The 14,015-nt window shown below is 47.6% G+C and overlaps 6 protein-coding genes across 6 annotated transcripts; 3 read left to right on the forward strand and 3 right to left on the reverse strand.

Moving 5' to 3' along the window:
* Nucleotides 1–1,709: 1,709 nt before the first annotated feature.
* EJ05DRAFT_475624 (uncharacterized protein) lies at nt 1,710–2,753 on the reverse strand. Its single transcript, XM_033743844.1, has 2 exons — nt 2,169–2,753; nt 1,710–2,098 (listed from the first exon to the last, which is right to left on the reverse strand). The coding sequence occupies exon 1, from the start codon at nt 2,393–2,395 to the stop codon at nt 2,180–2,182; it is 216 nt and encodes a 71-aa protein (XP_033601870.1). The 5' UTR covers nt 2,396–2,753; the 3' UTR covers nt 1,710–2,098; nt 2,169–2,179.
* A 571-nt stretch (nt 2,754–3,324) lies between these two features.
* EJ05DRAFT_345291 (uncharacterized protein) lies at nt 3,325–4,178 on the forward strand. Its single transcript, XM_033740960.1, has 3 exons — nt 3,325–3,637; nt 3,689–3,815; nt 3,896–4,178. The coding sequence occupies exons 1-3, from the start codon at nt 3,557–3,559 to the stop codon at nt 4,111–4,113; spliced, it is 426 nt and encodes a 141-aa protein (XP_033601871.1). The 5' UTR covers nt 3,325–3,556; the 3' UTR covers nt 4,114–4,178.
* Nucleotides 4,179–4,528: 350 nt separating this feature from the next.
* Nucleotides 4,529–7,556, forward strand: EJ05DRAFT_345271 (secretion pathway protein Sls2/Rcy1). The gene is made up of 3 exons (XM_033740959.1): nt 4,529–4,739; nt 4,789–7,216; nt 7,273–7,556. Exons 1-3 carry the CDS (start codon nt 4,640–4,642, stop codon nt 7,541–7,543), a joined length of 2,799 nt encoding a protein of 932 aa, XP_033601872.1. The 5' UTR covers nt 4,529–4,639; the 3' UTR covers nt 7,544–7,556.
* Nucleotides 7,557–7,568: 12 nt separating this feature from the next.
* Nucleotides 7,569–8,912, reverse strand: EJ05DRAFT_464045 (uncharacterized protein; the record flags this gene model as incomplete). Its single annotated transcript, XM_033742736.1, has 3 exons — nt 8,492–8,912; nt 8,190–8,325; nt 7,569–8,126 (listed from the first exon to the last, which is right to left on the reverse strand). Exons 1-3 carry the CDS (start codon nt 8,788–8,790, stop codon nt 7,569–7,571), a joined length of 993 nt encoding a protein of 330 aa, XP_033601873.1. The 5' UTR covers nt 8,791–8,912.
* Nucleotides 8,913–9,608: 696 nt separating this feature from the next.
* Nucleotides 9,609–11,210, reverse strand: EJ05DRAFT_537690 (uncharacterized protein; the record flags this gene model as incomplete). The annotated part of the gene is made up of 3 exons (XM_033749402.1): nt 9,900–11,210; nt 9,762–9,845; nt 9,609–9,706 (listed from the first exon to the last, which is right to left on the reverse strand). The coding sequence occupies exons 1-3, from the start codon at nt 10,723–10,725 to the stop codon at nt 9,609–9,611; spliced, it is 1,008 nt and encodes a 335-aa protein (XP_033601874.1). The 5' UTR covers nt 10,726–11,210.
* Nucleotides 11,211–11,749: 539 nt separating this feature from the next.
* EJ05DRAFT_510238 (cholinesterase) lies at nt 11,750–14,015 on the forward strand. Its single transcript, XM_033748161.1, has 5 exons — nt 11,750–12,156; nt 12,208–12,456; nt 12,525–13,195; nt 13,248–13,307; nt 13,367–14,015. Exons 1-5 carry the CDS (start codon nt 11,904–11,906, stop codon nt 13,715–13,717), a joined length of 1,584 nt encoding a protein of 527 aa, XP_033601875.1. The 5' UTR covers nt 11,750–11,903; the 3' UTR covers nt 13,718–14,015.

Consider the following 14,015-nt stretch of genomic DNA (forward strand, 5'->3'; position numbering starts at 1 on the left):
AGGGGTCGTATGGGCGTTCTCTTGACATACATCCCGCCCTTTATCCTAGTCATCCATTGATGACCGTTCTTTCTCTTCTTCATGTATCATTGCCCGGTTGATGTAGGACGCAGTCGGAGGTCTATTCTCCTATTGAACAGTTAGTATATGAAGCAAGAGATAGATAAAGGGGTAAGAATAAAATTACCGTCAAAGGGCTGCTCTTCTTCTGCATCGCCGGGAGCATTACGGTATTGAGCAGAAGACATGTTGAATCCAGATATGTCTACTGCTCTGAGAATAAAGTCTTCTACAACAGAGATACAAGACTTTGTTGTAGCACGATGCTACGGGGTATATGGATCAAAATCGAATCGACTGAGTGGATTATATGGGATACTTGTTGCGATTATGCCTGGTGTATGCAGCACATTGACCTGGAACGCGTGGGAACGAGGTTATTTTATGGTAAGGGATTGGGAGGCCTCTGCTAACTAGGAGCCGTACAGCAAGATGAAAAAACCAAGCTTTGGAAACACAAGCATTACACGGTAGACCCGCCTCATTTCTAGTGGCTGCTATCATATGTACAATCACAGACGCCTTCTGATCGGTGTATTGACGGAAATGGGGACGGTGGGCAACGGGCATCTATAGCTATGACAGTTGCAGCTTGTCTATTCACTGTGGCCGTGCATTTTCGCTAAGAACGCCTAGGTCAACCTTGCAATTGACACTCGGCGCAGTAAAACCGACCAAACCCTAACTAAATACATTATATGCTTCGAGCAGCCTGCTGGGTCACCTTGCAGGTCAGGCATCGCACCAGGAGCCACTGGTCTATTCTTCGTGGGTTCTGCCGGCGGGGTGGAATGCACACTGCACAGCCACTTGACTGCTCTTTCAATTGCCCAATATTCTCATACGAGGTATGAGAGCGGCTTTTGCAGCGCAATCATGGTTAGCTGGCTTCTAACGCCAATGATCTTCGTCAAAGGATAACAAATACTTCTATACTCCATATAGAGCTGCACCGATGTGCAGACAGATGTTCGCGCAAGCAAGTGAATCACACTTGTACAAAGCGCACGTTTGCGTGAGTACCCAGGCTAACATCCCGGCTGATCATCCCAAGCACCGTGACCCGCCCTGTTGAACTCCAACGTGCATCCGTCATATCGCAGGAAGTGTTGAAGAAGCCAAAAGCCACTCTTGGCTTCTCGTTCCCATGACCACTTTTGTTCAATCCTAGAATTGACCCAGAACAGTATTGATGCCTGGACGTTGCTTTCCCATTGCAGCATCCGGGACCGAGCAAGCACTCATGCTCCTGCGTTACCACCATAGTAGCAGTCAACGGTCAGCCTTATACTCTTGAAGCTTCACTAATTAATATCATCCCTCATACCCGAATATAGCAGTCAGTGGCCTCGTGCAAATGACCGAGTCTCAGTGGCTTGTCCCGGTTCCCCGACCATGCCCAAGCCTCGCTGGGTGAGGATGGCCAGTAGAGGCCGTGAGCTTATCTGGAAGTGCCACACGAACGTGTTGTGAAACTGCGGCCTAGGCTGCCACTTTTGTCGACCGCAGCAAACACCCGCGGCGGAGAGATGCGTGGATAAGGTTGATGTTCCCAGCTCCGAGCTCCAGACCCAATAAGAACGACCTCTGGCTCGCCTGAAAAATGACTTGCAGTGCTTTAATCAAGGAGAGGACACAGCCCCTGGTGAAAGCTGAGCTAGGATTACTCCTGGCGAAGTGATACTACCGGTGCCCAAACCCACTCATCGGATGCTTCTTTGCTTTTTGACACTAGGTAATCAGAAACGCCAGTCGATGGCTGTATTCCCATGGCCCAATTCGATCATTTTCACCGTTGCAACAGCCACCGGATACGCAGTGATGCTCGGTCACTGTTTCCGAGCACTCAGCGGGCCCCGGGCTATGCTTATCTACAGTATTACCTGAAATTCCGCCTCACAGTTTCAGGCATGATATCGGGGACCTGTCCGAGTACTTTACGACTACCTCTTAATTGTTGACATCGACCTGAGTCACAGAACATGTCTCGACCGTAAGCCGTATGGCCGAATCCGTCATCTAAGTTCAAGCGCGATTTGTACGTCCTGAAATTACATCCCAATGGTTGGCGTCTGATACGGTGGAGAGCAAAACTGATACCATTTCAGCTCCACGTGGACTATCTGAAAGCCCCTTCGTTTCCATGAGCTATCGAGCTTGCAGTATGGGTGACGATGATACAGAGGTTTCGCTGTTCTATTCGTCCTCTATTACCATCTTCAACGCACTTGCTGTATCCTAGCTGCTCAGTAGGGTAGGGCATGGAAGAAGCCATAGTCTCGAGAGAGGACTGGGCTAGCCGCCACAACAAGCCCACGCCGCCAGCAAGATCCATGTCGCATTCACGGCTTCTGGCGTTCGCGCGGTTCAGCCACGTTTAGAACTTTCTAGTCTTCTCTAAAAGCGCGATTGTGGATAAGCATATGCTATCTTATATCTCGGGAACTTGTTCGGACATATTCGCGTCAAACTCAGTCCAATGTTCCTCAAATCTACGCGTTGTCATGGAAGTCCAAATTGGCGGACATGCTGAAGTGAGGGTGTCAAGCCTCAATGGAAATGAGGCCGCGCAACCTGGTTGACCGAAGGAATTTTTCAGCGTACTGTATATTATAGATCCACTCTACCATCAAACATCGAACTTACCTGTTTAATATCGATGGTAATTACGCGGTATCATACTTCTACAATATTAACAACAGTAGATTATGGTCCCTGCGCTGCTAGCGCGAGCCCATGCACAGGCTCCACTATTAGTGCTCGTTCTTAGATTCGTTCTTAGACACAGCAGGATTTCGGCACTTTCCTCGTTCATGAAGACTCACGACCTTTGCCGCACAATTTTGTACTTTGGCCTCCCAGTCTTCAAGGCTCTCCAAAATCGAAAGTCGAAAGGCGTCGATCATGCTCTAACACTTATTATCTTCGGGCCTGAAATGTGGAGCAAGTTTCACTCAAAGGGGGGATGTAGCACGTGGGAGGGTGGGACTTATCATTACCAAAGCATCCGAAGACATCCGTCCTTTATATAGGACCGAAAGGATGGATATCAGGCTTCGTCCGTATGATACGCGCTTTTCTCTGGTGTTGAACATGCGCGAAAGAAATCTAGATCCACGCAATCATAGAGATTGGAGAAACTAGTTGAGTTGCAGCAACCTCTCCATGATTGAGCCACGGCACCAATTGAATCATAGAGTCCGCATATCTATTAAGCTCTGTGAAAAGAAAGCGCGCCAAAACGATGGGGAAGTGTTGAAACGCCGTCGATCTCTCGGCGGGTCCCTTCAGCTGCCCTGCAACACTGGGGTCAGCTCAACACCGACGTGACAGAGCTTGAAATTAGCCTTTATAGCTTCTTGATCCTCCACCTTCTCCGTATTTGTCTCTTCCTCCTCTACTTGTCTTTGCTTCTTCGACACATATTAGAAGAAAAGTGTGTTCTCTCACATTTGTTCAGGCCACCGATTTCGAATTGACTATTTCCACTAACAAGATGCGTACCTCAATCGCCGTCATCGCAGCTGCCTACTGCTCTGTTGTAGTTGCTCAGATCCAAGGTCTCCCCAATTGCGCTGTATATCTTGCCTCCAACTCCGAGAGTAGCTTCTTCTGACGGTCGAAACAGCAATCGTGCGCCAACAGCGGCCTTGCAGGCTGCGGTATTGACGTCGGCTGCATTTGTGGAAACCAAACACTGATCGCCGATCTATCCTGCTGCGTTGCTGGGTCCTGTTCTTCTGACGAACAACAACGTACGTAAAGTCCCAGTGTTCCAATATACAAACGAAGTATTCACAAAACCACCGGGCTTGATCTAATATTATGCTTACAGAGGTCATCGATTTCGCCGTTGGGATCTGTAGGACCGCCGGGATTACCACCCTCCCAACCATGGCTGGTTGCGCAACCACTTCGATGACTTCGATGGTGCCGAGCTCCGAAGTAGCTCCCTCGTCCACGACTGCTCCAGGTGCTGCAACTACAAACTTTGTCGGCGCCGGTATCTGTGCTGGTGCTGTCGGCCTAGCTGGATGGTTCGCACTGCTATGAAAGTGCAGCGATGCGCTGATCAACTTCGAATGTTTTGGTTACGGGAAGCTTTTGCAATTGCACTCTTTTATCAATTGAAGTTGGGTGGCATTATGTTCGATATAAGAAAAACTATCGAGTTACGTTCGTTCATTTGATAATAGTAATACCTTTTATTATGCACATCCGCAATATTGCTGTGTTGGCGTACAACGTGTACTCTAATTGGAACATTACACATGGCCCATATGGAAGTAGTATCTGCGTTCTTCGCCGATCATGACTCTCTAATACCACAATTGTTGGATGCAACATTCCGTGCATGAGTCCTGATTGTTAGCCCGCATTCGTGTAGCGTCAGTTCTGGGAGCTGAAGTGGGTTATGTTCGCCTACCTGCCCGCACCTACCTCACCCCTCAGACAACTAAACTTATTGTCTTTTTACTAAATCTCAACCTACACATCAGCCATCCTGGTAGGCAACAGGGAATATGGCAATATGCCGGGGTTAGCTACAATGTCTACTTGATCCTCCGGGTCTATAACGATGTCGAACTTCAAACGGGCGATAGCCCCGTCGCCCTCTCGGGTCATGGCCTCACTCAAAGCAACCCAGATTGTAGCCACGAAGCCCATTCTACCAGCAGGTACATATCCACAAGCTATGCCCATTCTGTTATTTGACCGAAATTCTAGAACTAATCGCCACCATTCTCGATCATCTCCCCATAGCCGATCTCTTCCGCTTCGCCAGAACTTCTCGGCGCATGCGTGAGATGGTATACGACGACACACGATGGATAGCAAGGTTGAAGAGCATGAGCGCTTGGAACGAGACAGAAGCACGACAGAGGTTCGAGGAAGGGCTAAAAAGGAAAGTTGAGGCGCAGAAACTCAGGGAGGCAGAGGAGAGGAAGAAGGCTGATGTAGGAATCGGGCTACCTCCAAACGAACCTAATGGCACCAAAGAGGAGCATGGCGTAGGTGGTGATAGAAAGGCGAGTACCACGTTATTCGATGCCGGTTGGGAGGAGGAGAAGGCGAAAGCTACGCGGGAAATTTCAAGAGATAGAAGAGGTACGCTGGAAGGCAACTTTGAGAAGTTAGGCTTGAATAGTCATGAGGTTGTCAGTCGGAGCGCGTCTGTACTTGACCCTGCCGCGGCCCTGGACATTTTGAACAGGGTACGGAGTATAAGAGGGGGTGCTAGGCAGGAATATGGGAAAGTCTACGGAGCGCTGGCACCGTACTACTTCGATCTCGCGAGAAGCAGAAGCCATACCGATCCTATCCTATTCCGCACTTATCGTGACCCAGAGGAACAAGCGCAAATGCTTGCCCAACTAAAAGTGTTTGCAAAAAGCGACTTCGCTCAGGGTTGGCATGAGCGGCATGAGAAACTTGAGACCATGATAGCAGTCTTCGAGAACGCTGTACTGCGGGAGTTCGAGCAAGGCTATGAACTGAAAGATGTAGATGGAAAGATGCATCGTTATGCCCATGTCTTAACGACGCTCAATGGTGGTGCTGCGGGTGTTGATACGTTCATACACAATCATCCGCTAATGGTGGATAAGGATATACTCGGGAGTCCTATGGAGTGCTTGAACGGTGTTTCTGGAGAACATTTCGATTCGAGACCGTCTGAAGACTTCTTTCGACGATTAGCTGGGTCCGTGAACGAGCAAAGTGCAACCATAGATCGGGTCTTCCCACCGACTGCCAATGTCTTGATACCCTTCCTTGAACGGATTACCGACGAAATCATAGCAGACTATATCACCACACTATTTGACGAGGCGCATGAGCGAAATATAGATTCATACCTCAAGGCAGTGTCAGGTGTCTTTGGACAAAGTCTTCGGTTCTCTCGGTCAATAGAAGCTACGAAGGGAGCATCAAAAGATTTTCCAGACCAAGTGGTCGCCATAGTAGCGCGAGCGTTCGAACCTCATGTGGATCTATATCTCACTGAGGAACTGGATTATTTCAAGAAGAGGACGGAGGCAGAGGTGAGAGCCTGGGAGACACGACTCGAGGCCGAGGAAGCTTCCACAGAGTCCTTCTATATGTCGAATGTCGGTCGACAAGCAGCCAAACGAGACTTCTTATCATCGTTTAGGAAGGTAGTGATGTTGCCCGTCAATGCTGTATCGTCTATTCCGCTATCATCCCCATTTGGCGGCACATCTGCGAAGCTCAATGCATCTCCTGTAACTGACTTGAATGGGGATACTTCATATCACAGCCCGTATGGCAAAACACTGGAACCTGTAACACCACGTTCATCTACACCCCAGCCAGGGGAGCGCGCATCGTCACCCAAACCAGAAGCACCTACGACCGAGCTCGCCGCCAAAGCCGCTATCATGAGCACACGTCTCGACGCCATCAAGTCACTCTTCAGCATCGAAGTCGCCCTTGACCTAATTCATAAAGCCAAAACCAGTCTTGAGCGGGCGGCAGTCTTCGTTCAACTAGGTGGTCAGTCTGGCGAGGAAACCAAGGAACAATGTGAGGCCATCTTTGTGCAGCTACTTCACCAACTGGGTGACCGCCATGTGCGTACTGGGTTCGATAAGGCGGTGGCACATCTCAGCGCCTACAATCCTCGCGAGGCCGTCGCACACTCTCCAGACACGGGCGTACAGCCTCTGGTCACCTTCATCGAACTCGTTAATGTCGGTGATCTCATACAGCAAATGGTCGATGTATTTTTCATCCAGGAACTTGTAGCCCAAAAACTCGTTGATCGCGATGACTTCCTCTCTCCCGCGGTCAAAGAAAAGAAGAAGTTTGAGGGCATGCTTGACGAGCGGGTCGCGGCAGGATTGAACAAGGGTATCGATGTGCTAATGGATGAGGTCGAGTATATTTGTGGCACGACACAGAAGCCTTCGGATTACAATCCGCCTGTGGGGGCAGATCTGGATGTTGGGGTCAGCGAGACGGCGACGAGGATTGTGGAGCTTGTGGGTGGTCATACGCGCATGCTGATCGGCAGTACTGAGAAGAACATGCTGGATGTTTTCAATCAGGAGGTCGGAGTGCGATTATTCACAGTGCTTTGCAAACATCTGAAGAGACAGCGTGTAAGCTGCGACGGGGCAGTCAAGCTCATCAGGTATGTCTCACTTGGCACTATCTTTTGTGATGTATCCGCTAATACATATTGTTCAGTGACACAAACGCCTACCATGCATATATATCCACTCTCAAAAACAAGTCCCTCACGCCATACTTCTCTGCGCTTCGCGAACTAAGCCAGATTTACCTCATCGCGCCCACGCATGCCAAAGATATCGCGACCATCATCGCAGACCAGGATCGGTATTACGGTATCCTGCGCGCTGAAGACGTATACGAATTCGCTGAGCGGCGTGCGGATTGGTACACTGTCAAACCAGCAGTCGAGAGGGCCATGTACGGAATTGGATGCAGCGTCATGTAAACACGCACGCCAGCTGCACTAAGGACTATTCAGCCTTCTCTCCACTTACCATTTCCGTTGCATCTCTAGCTAGCTCTACTGCTGGATCGTTGTCTTCCATGGCAATTCGGTCTGCGTCTGTGGGTATGTAGCCACGTTGCAACCAACTCCAGATATTCAATCCGATCTTCACACCTTCATCGACGGGCAGCCCGGCGTGCCATACTTCTTCGTACGGTGTGCCCATGTCAACATCGAAGTTCTCCCAGTACACGGCATTACGCGCGATCGGCTTGAATGTTACTCCGATGTCCTCCTGTTCCCTTTGCCCTGTCCCATGTCTCTCTTCTACGGGACAGTCTATGAACCGACACCACTCGCGCCGTTCAATACTATCCCTGCTTCCTCTACAAGGATGCTCCAAACGGGGAAACTCTGTTCCTCCACCTCGTTCAGGTGCTTGCAACCAAACCATGAAACTGGAAACACGCCCGGAGCGGCGTGATGCGCTGCCATAGTCGTAGTGGTGACGATAGTGGCCACCGGGGTGGTACTTTTGAGTCCAAAGATGTTCGGTGAATATTGAGGGGTGCGGGCCTTGGAACTGCGGGGCGTTACAATGTGCAAAGAAGGAAGAGAAAGATTTGTGTGGTAAGACAGGACATACCTCTCGGGAGCGGGCTTCGATGCATCTCACAATCTGCGTTCGCGGTGGTTTGGCTTTGTGTGACCGGCGGATGCTGGGATCGTATGTTGTATTTGTTGGGGATGTTGTGACCGTGGAGAGGTGGTAGAATGGCTCACTGGACCGTACGAGTCAACCACGTGGGATATGAGGACGGAATTCGGCGGTACGAAATGATAAATGGAACAGAGGCATATCAATGAAAGAACAAAATTGGAGAGCAATGATGAAAATGCCGGCAAGACGTTGATGGTACGCGCATTTCCTGGGTGGTTCTAACATACCTAAGCTCTTTCAGGTGCTCCACCTCCTTCTCACTCAAGAAATTCTCGATGTATATGACCAGTGGGCTCCTCGCGAGAATGCGTGTCTTATACCCATGTTCAGGGCATTGAAGCGCCGGGTCCGGTATAACAATATTTCTTAACTTAGAAGCGGAAATATCAACGTTATCATCAAGGCCATCATAGGAATGCTGGCCAATGCCAAAGAGCGTCTTGGTAAGTGGAGCAATGATGAGCACGTACGCGACACCGGTGACAACTACATATTGAAAAATTGACGCGAAAGAGAATGACATCATATGTGGGACCACGTGGGAAGCTCATTAGACATCAAGGGGATCCGATTGATCAATTGATCGAAGGATAGTGACACCTTTCGAATTAAGAATGTTACCAGAACAGGCAATGCGAAGCTTCTGGCGTGGCGGAATAAGACGAGAGCAGTGTTCATTCAGGGGGCAGAACGATGAACGTGCGCGTGCCAAGGCACATGTCGCTTAAAAATAAGCCACCCATTCTGAACGTTAGTTGCACTGTATTATACATCATACGACTAAATATTAAGATAACCCAAAGCTTTAAGTTTATCCTTGATAGGCACAGAAGATAAAATTAAAAAACTTGAATAACTACCAGAATGTATTGATCATTATTACTGTGATAATAAATATACAAATCGAAAGATATAGGTTCTAATCCTACATAGAATTCATAGATAATAACTATTTTATAGACCAGCTTATTCTCTTAACATACGGGTCAACGTTGTACGTAGTTCAAAACACTTCGAATGTATACACGGACACTCGTTCCATGGAACAGCTTTATTTTTATACTCATGTATATTCTAGCTCGGTAATTGACAACCAAGCCCAATCCTCTGATGAAATACCGCGTACATACAGCGGGTGCTCTTTATACTACTATATGTACTAAAATTTTGTCCTCTATTCATACAGTGGCGCTGAATCCAGTCGCTAAGCAGCCTATGCTAGGCTAGAAAGCCCCGCCTCTGTATAATATATACAGTATATTGAATGGTTATACTTGTTCGAAAAATGAAGGCAGCGTCTGGCGAATCGTTATGGTTGCAAAATCCCCTCTTCTGGGAGCGGATCTATCTTGCTCTAACTAGACGCCCTTCTATGGCTTCTGCTGGATTATCACTAAGCTTGAACCCCATAGCTCCTAGAAGAGCAAGTGCACCGAAGTACCCTGTGTAAATTCTTTAGTACGCTGGTGAATGCAAAAGTCAAAACGTAATACATACCATAGTTCTCCCCATTGTTCAGAGCGTCCTGTGCAGGCTTTCTAATGATATTCCGCCAACCGTACGCGGGCTCTATATCATCCGCTAATGTGATCCGTAAGAGTCGGTTCTACGCAACGTGTAGTTGGTGCAACTTACTTCGAAACGCACCCGCATGCGTAAACTCATGCAGCACTAGCACGCTGGCATAACCCTGTATCTCTCCGTTCCCGAATGTGGTAAAATCATCATCGTCTACATCTACATCTGAATCGTCATCGAGGTTATAAGTGAGTGGGAACCGTGTCCAATCCCGCGTTCTATCTGCCCCTAGCGTTGTAATTTCAGCATCACACATCGGTCCGCAAACGGTGATAATGGACAACCAAGAGCCATAGTATCTCTCTGCCCCAGCTTCCAGGTTGTACGTCACCCCATAAGTCTCAAAGTGATTTTCATCGTCTATTCTCTCCGTATCACCCTCCACCATCATCTTGCAGTGAGGTTTACCAGCATCTCTGAACAGAGGCAAAGTCATACCATTAACATTGACTCGATACGCAGGTGTCGTATCAAACCACATTGCGCCCTCTGTCGGAAGTCGAGCCCAGCGATCTTGGTCATCACAGTAGATATGTGTGTTGGCATCACTCATCCTTTCATACTTGCGTGCGGCACCAATGTTGGCCATGATCCAATGCACGCGGTCCCATGCCTGTCGTTCGGGGTAAGGTTGGGTGCCTCGGGGGTAGAGTTCGGTAAGGAAGACACGCCGGAATGCTTTGAGGATGTCTAGATCACGGTTGATATTTCTCATACGAGACGCGGCTAGCCTAGCCATGAGTATCGCTTCGTCGATAGCTTCAACCATGGCTGGCCTTGCCAGACAACTTTCGTGAACCCAATACTTGACAAGAGGATCCTGGGCGACAACAGAGGTAAAAAGCAGACAAGCGCAAAGTGCGAATAACCTGAGAGTGACCATCTTGAGTGCAGGAGAGATGAATCGATGTCCTAAATGAAACTCGAGAGAGATATAAGTGAGGATAGTCTACTATATATCCTCTTCCACCTTCGAACATGTTTCATCGGCCCTTTCTCTCATTCACGAGGAAACAACCAATCATGAACCGCGGACTCATCGTATGATGCTTGCGCAGACCACCCTGAAGACCCTCCATGTTATACGAGAACATAATGTCGGACACACATCCTGGGCAAGGAATGATCTTGTGTCACTCGGCTAAAGAATCCGTCGTTCTTATAAGGACTTGACGACTTTAGAGCTTAACAGAAAATAAAGTCAGATATCCTACCATAATCTATAAGTCTATAAAAGTTTATGATATGTAGACTCTTAGATAGAGATAAAGAGACTACTTAGACTTCTAGAGAGAGAACACACATGACACGAGTACTAAGAGAGCCAGGTTCTAGGAAAATAAAGCATAAGAACGACGAAATTTTCAGACCCTATTACTTGACTTATGATATTCTAACAATAGACTGGCTTGAAAATTTCTGCAATGTCCGGGCGGAGCTCTTAGTAATGCGTCGGTTTACCCAGAACCTCTTAGCGTCCTCCGTTTTCACGCATACAGTATATTTATACACGCCCATTAGGTATACCTCTCTATCTATATACTATTATACTCATATAGACTTATAGAGTAGAATAAGATAATTAGATCAATATACTTCTTAAGCTCTGAATGTCTTGGTCTAGTATATAATAAGAGAATTGAATTCTTCAGAAATAGAAGAGAAACTCTTCTCTATCTCTTAGAAAAGACGTCATAGCAATAAAAGAAACTTAAACATGGATCAAGATACATCCTAATTATCTACTACGTCTACTTTCAATAGTCTTGTATACTTATTTATAGGTGTAAAAGTAGTAAGAGCTCTATTTGGGAAATTACACGCGTGCACGAGTGCCAAGAGGGTCAGGGTCTAGCTAGGCAAACGACGAATCTACGCTATAAAATTTGGCAGTCAAAGCACTCAACCATCAATTAGGCACAGGCTATAATTATACATCAGCTGACTTCAGGACAGGACCTTGACTTCAGTCTTTCACTTACAATGGGACCGATCGTCTCACAGTATGTCACTCACATCCACCTTCTCAGTTAACAGTCAAATATAAGTACGGTTGTAGCGATGTATACACTCTTCTCACTATTGGCCATAGCGTATACAGTATCTTCAACATGTCCTAGCGCTACACTTGACTCGGGACCTATTGTGGGAACGACCACATCTTTACCAGAAAGTCCCATTACAGTGAATCAATTCTTGGGCGTACCGTTCGCTCAACCTCCACAAAGATTCGAGCGCGCGAAGAAGCCTGCAACATGGTATTCACCATTGAATGCTACCGTAAGGAAACCTTCTTGCATACAGCAAATTAATTGTGAGTACACGAACTCGACTTCTCTACCCTTTTTACTGATGAATTAAATAGACCCCGAAGCGTTGTATGAATTCACGAAGACGTTGTTCAATAATCCACCACCACCAGAAAACGAAGACTGTCTGTATCTGAATGTTTTCGCCCCTGCCTCTCCGGCTCCTCCAGGTGGTAGAGCTGTGATGTTTTGGATCTACGGTGGAAACTTCATGTTTGGCAACGCAGGGCAATATTATTATGACGGATCACCTTTCGCTGCGTACGAAGATGTTATAGTAATCACGCATAACTATCGGACGAACGGTAAGTCTGACCATACAACTCTTCAGCTTAGCGACACTTCAAGCAATCTTTATGTCTAACGAAATCAGTGTTTGGCTTTCCATCTTCGCCCGAGATCCCACTGGAACACCGTAACGTCGGTCTATATGACCAAAGACTTGCTCTCGACTGGGTGCAAAGGAATATCCATGCTTTCGGCGGCGATCCGAAGAAAGTCACTATATTTGGGGAATCTGCCGGTGGTATATCAGTAGACATGTTGGTCACGAGTCTCACCGATGGAGCAGCTCCTTTCCGGGCGGCCATCTTTCAAAGTGGCCAAGCAAGCTACCAATTGAGACCTCCTACAAACGCTATCACGTCTTGGGATACTTTGGTGAAGAATGTGAGCTGTACCGATGCGCTCAGTCAGCTCGAATGTGTTCGCAGAGCCCCCGTCGATAAAATACGCGATGCCGAACAGTACAATCTACTTGAATTCATGCCGTACGTTGATGGTGAGACTCAGATACGGTTCCCAGCCGCAGCTCGTAAAGCTAGGAAGATCGCAAATGTCCCAATTCTTGCAGGATCGAATGCGAATGATGGCTCAACCTTTGCGCATGGGCTCAGTAATCTCACAGCGGTTTTGGAGGGATACTTTCCTGGTAATGCGACCTTGCAGAAGGAGATTGCGGCACTCTACCCTTTGGGTTCAAATGGGTTGACCTCTGGAAGAGATCAGATCAATCAGCTTCTTACCGACTATGGTTTCCAATGCGTACGTGGCTCCAATACAGCAAGGCGGTGACTTCCATTGACTTATCATCTAGCCCACTCGACGCTTCATCGACGATTCTGCTGCCGTGGGTATACCGGCCTGGCGCTTTTATGTGAGTGCCAGCAAACCCCTAATATATCTTTGTACATATAGATTCTGACAAGAGACCAGTACAACGCCAGCTTTCCGAACCTTGGCCATACCCAATATGAAGATCTAGGTGTCTACCACTCGTCTGAGATCTTCTCAGTCTTCAGTACTTATCCCAAAACGAATGCGACCAGCGAACAGGAGAGGCTAAGCAACATCATGCGTTCTGCATGGGCTCGATTTGCGAAGGACCCGACAGGTGGGCCAGGCTGGAGTGCGGTGGGATCAAATAAACTGGACCTTCAAGTCCTCGGAAGTGGACATGAGGCGACTGTGACCACAATTGATTCTGGTGAGGTGGACAATCGATGTGGAACATTCTATGCTGTATATGATGCGATCATTGCAGCGTCAGAATCCTCTCAACCTTAATAATGTGTTATTTAACGCACAGTACTGAGCCTCTATCCAGAGGGTGTCACTACCTGTGCCAATTGGTCCATACACTTTGTGTGTCTGAGGGCTGTGACTATGAGATCTGTCATGCCGTAGTACCTACAGAATCTTCGTTCATCAGAACCTCTTGAGCGCACACTTGAAGGCTTCTATGTAATTCCGGAAAAGGCTATATACTACCTGTGAAAAGGGCAGGTATAAATAGATATATAATATTCCTTATATAAGGAATATATATCTAAATAGAGTTATATAATAGGATCTAGCCGTAATA

The sequence above is a fragment of the Pseudovirgaria hyperparasitica genome (genome assembly GCF_010093815.1).
Source record: "Pseudovirgaria hyperparasitica strain CBS 121739 unplaced genomic scaffold EJ05scaffold_6, whole genome shotgun sequence".
Lineage (NCBI taxonomy): Eukaryota > Fungi > Ascomycota > Dothideomycetes > Acrospermales > Acrospermaceae > Pseudovirgaria > Pseudovirgaria hyperparasitica.

Excerpts from the sequence above, each read along its gene's own strand:
- EJ05DRAFT_475624 (XM_033743844.1), bottom strand. The coding sequence starts at position 2,395 with ATGGATCTTGCTGGCGGCGTGGGCTTGTTGTGGCGGCTAGCCCAGTCC.
- EJ05DRAFT_345271 (XM_033740959.1), top strand. The coding sequence starts at position 4,640 with ATGTCGAACTTCAAACGGGCGATAGCCCCGTCGCCCTCTCGGGTCATG. Across the intron at positions 4,740-4,788 it reads GAAGCCCATTCTACCAGCAG|AACTAATCGCCACCATTCTC; the intron begins GTACATATCCAC and ends CCGAAATTCTAG. Across the intron at positions 7,217-7,272 it reads GGGGCAGTCAAGCTCATCAG|TGACACAAACGCCTACCATG; the intron begins GTATGTCTCACT and ends CATATTGTTCAG.
- EJ05DRAFT_510238 (XM_033748161.1), top strand. The coding sequence starts at position 11,904 with ATGTATACACTCTTCTCACTATTGGCCATAGCGTATACAGTATCTTCA. Across the intron at positions 12,157-12,207 it reads TTGCATACAGCAAATTAATT|ACCCCGAAGCGTTGTATGAA; the intron begins GTGAGTACACGA and ends TGAATTAAATAG. Across the intron at positions 13,196-13,247 it reads CCGACTATGGTTTCCAATGC|CCCACTCGACGCTTCATCGA; the intron begins GTACGTGGCTCC and ends CTTATCATCTAG.
- EJ05DRAFT_345291 (XM_033740960.1), top strand. The coding sequence starts at position 3,557 with ATGCGTACCTCAATCGCCGTCATCGCAGCTGCCTACTGCTCTGTTGTA. Across the intron at positions 3,638-3,688 it reads AAGGTCTCCCCAATTGCGCT|CAATCGTGCGCCAACAGCGG; the intron begins GTATATCTTGCC and ends CGGTCGAAACAG. Across the intron at positions 3,816-3,895 it reads TTCTTCTGACGAACAACAAC|AGGTCATCGATTTCGCCGTT; the intron begins GTACGTAAAGTC and ends TTATGCTTACAG.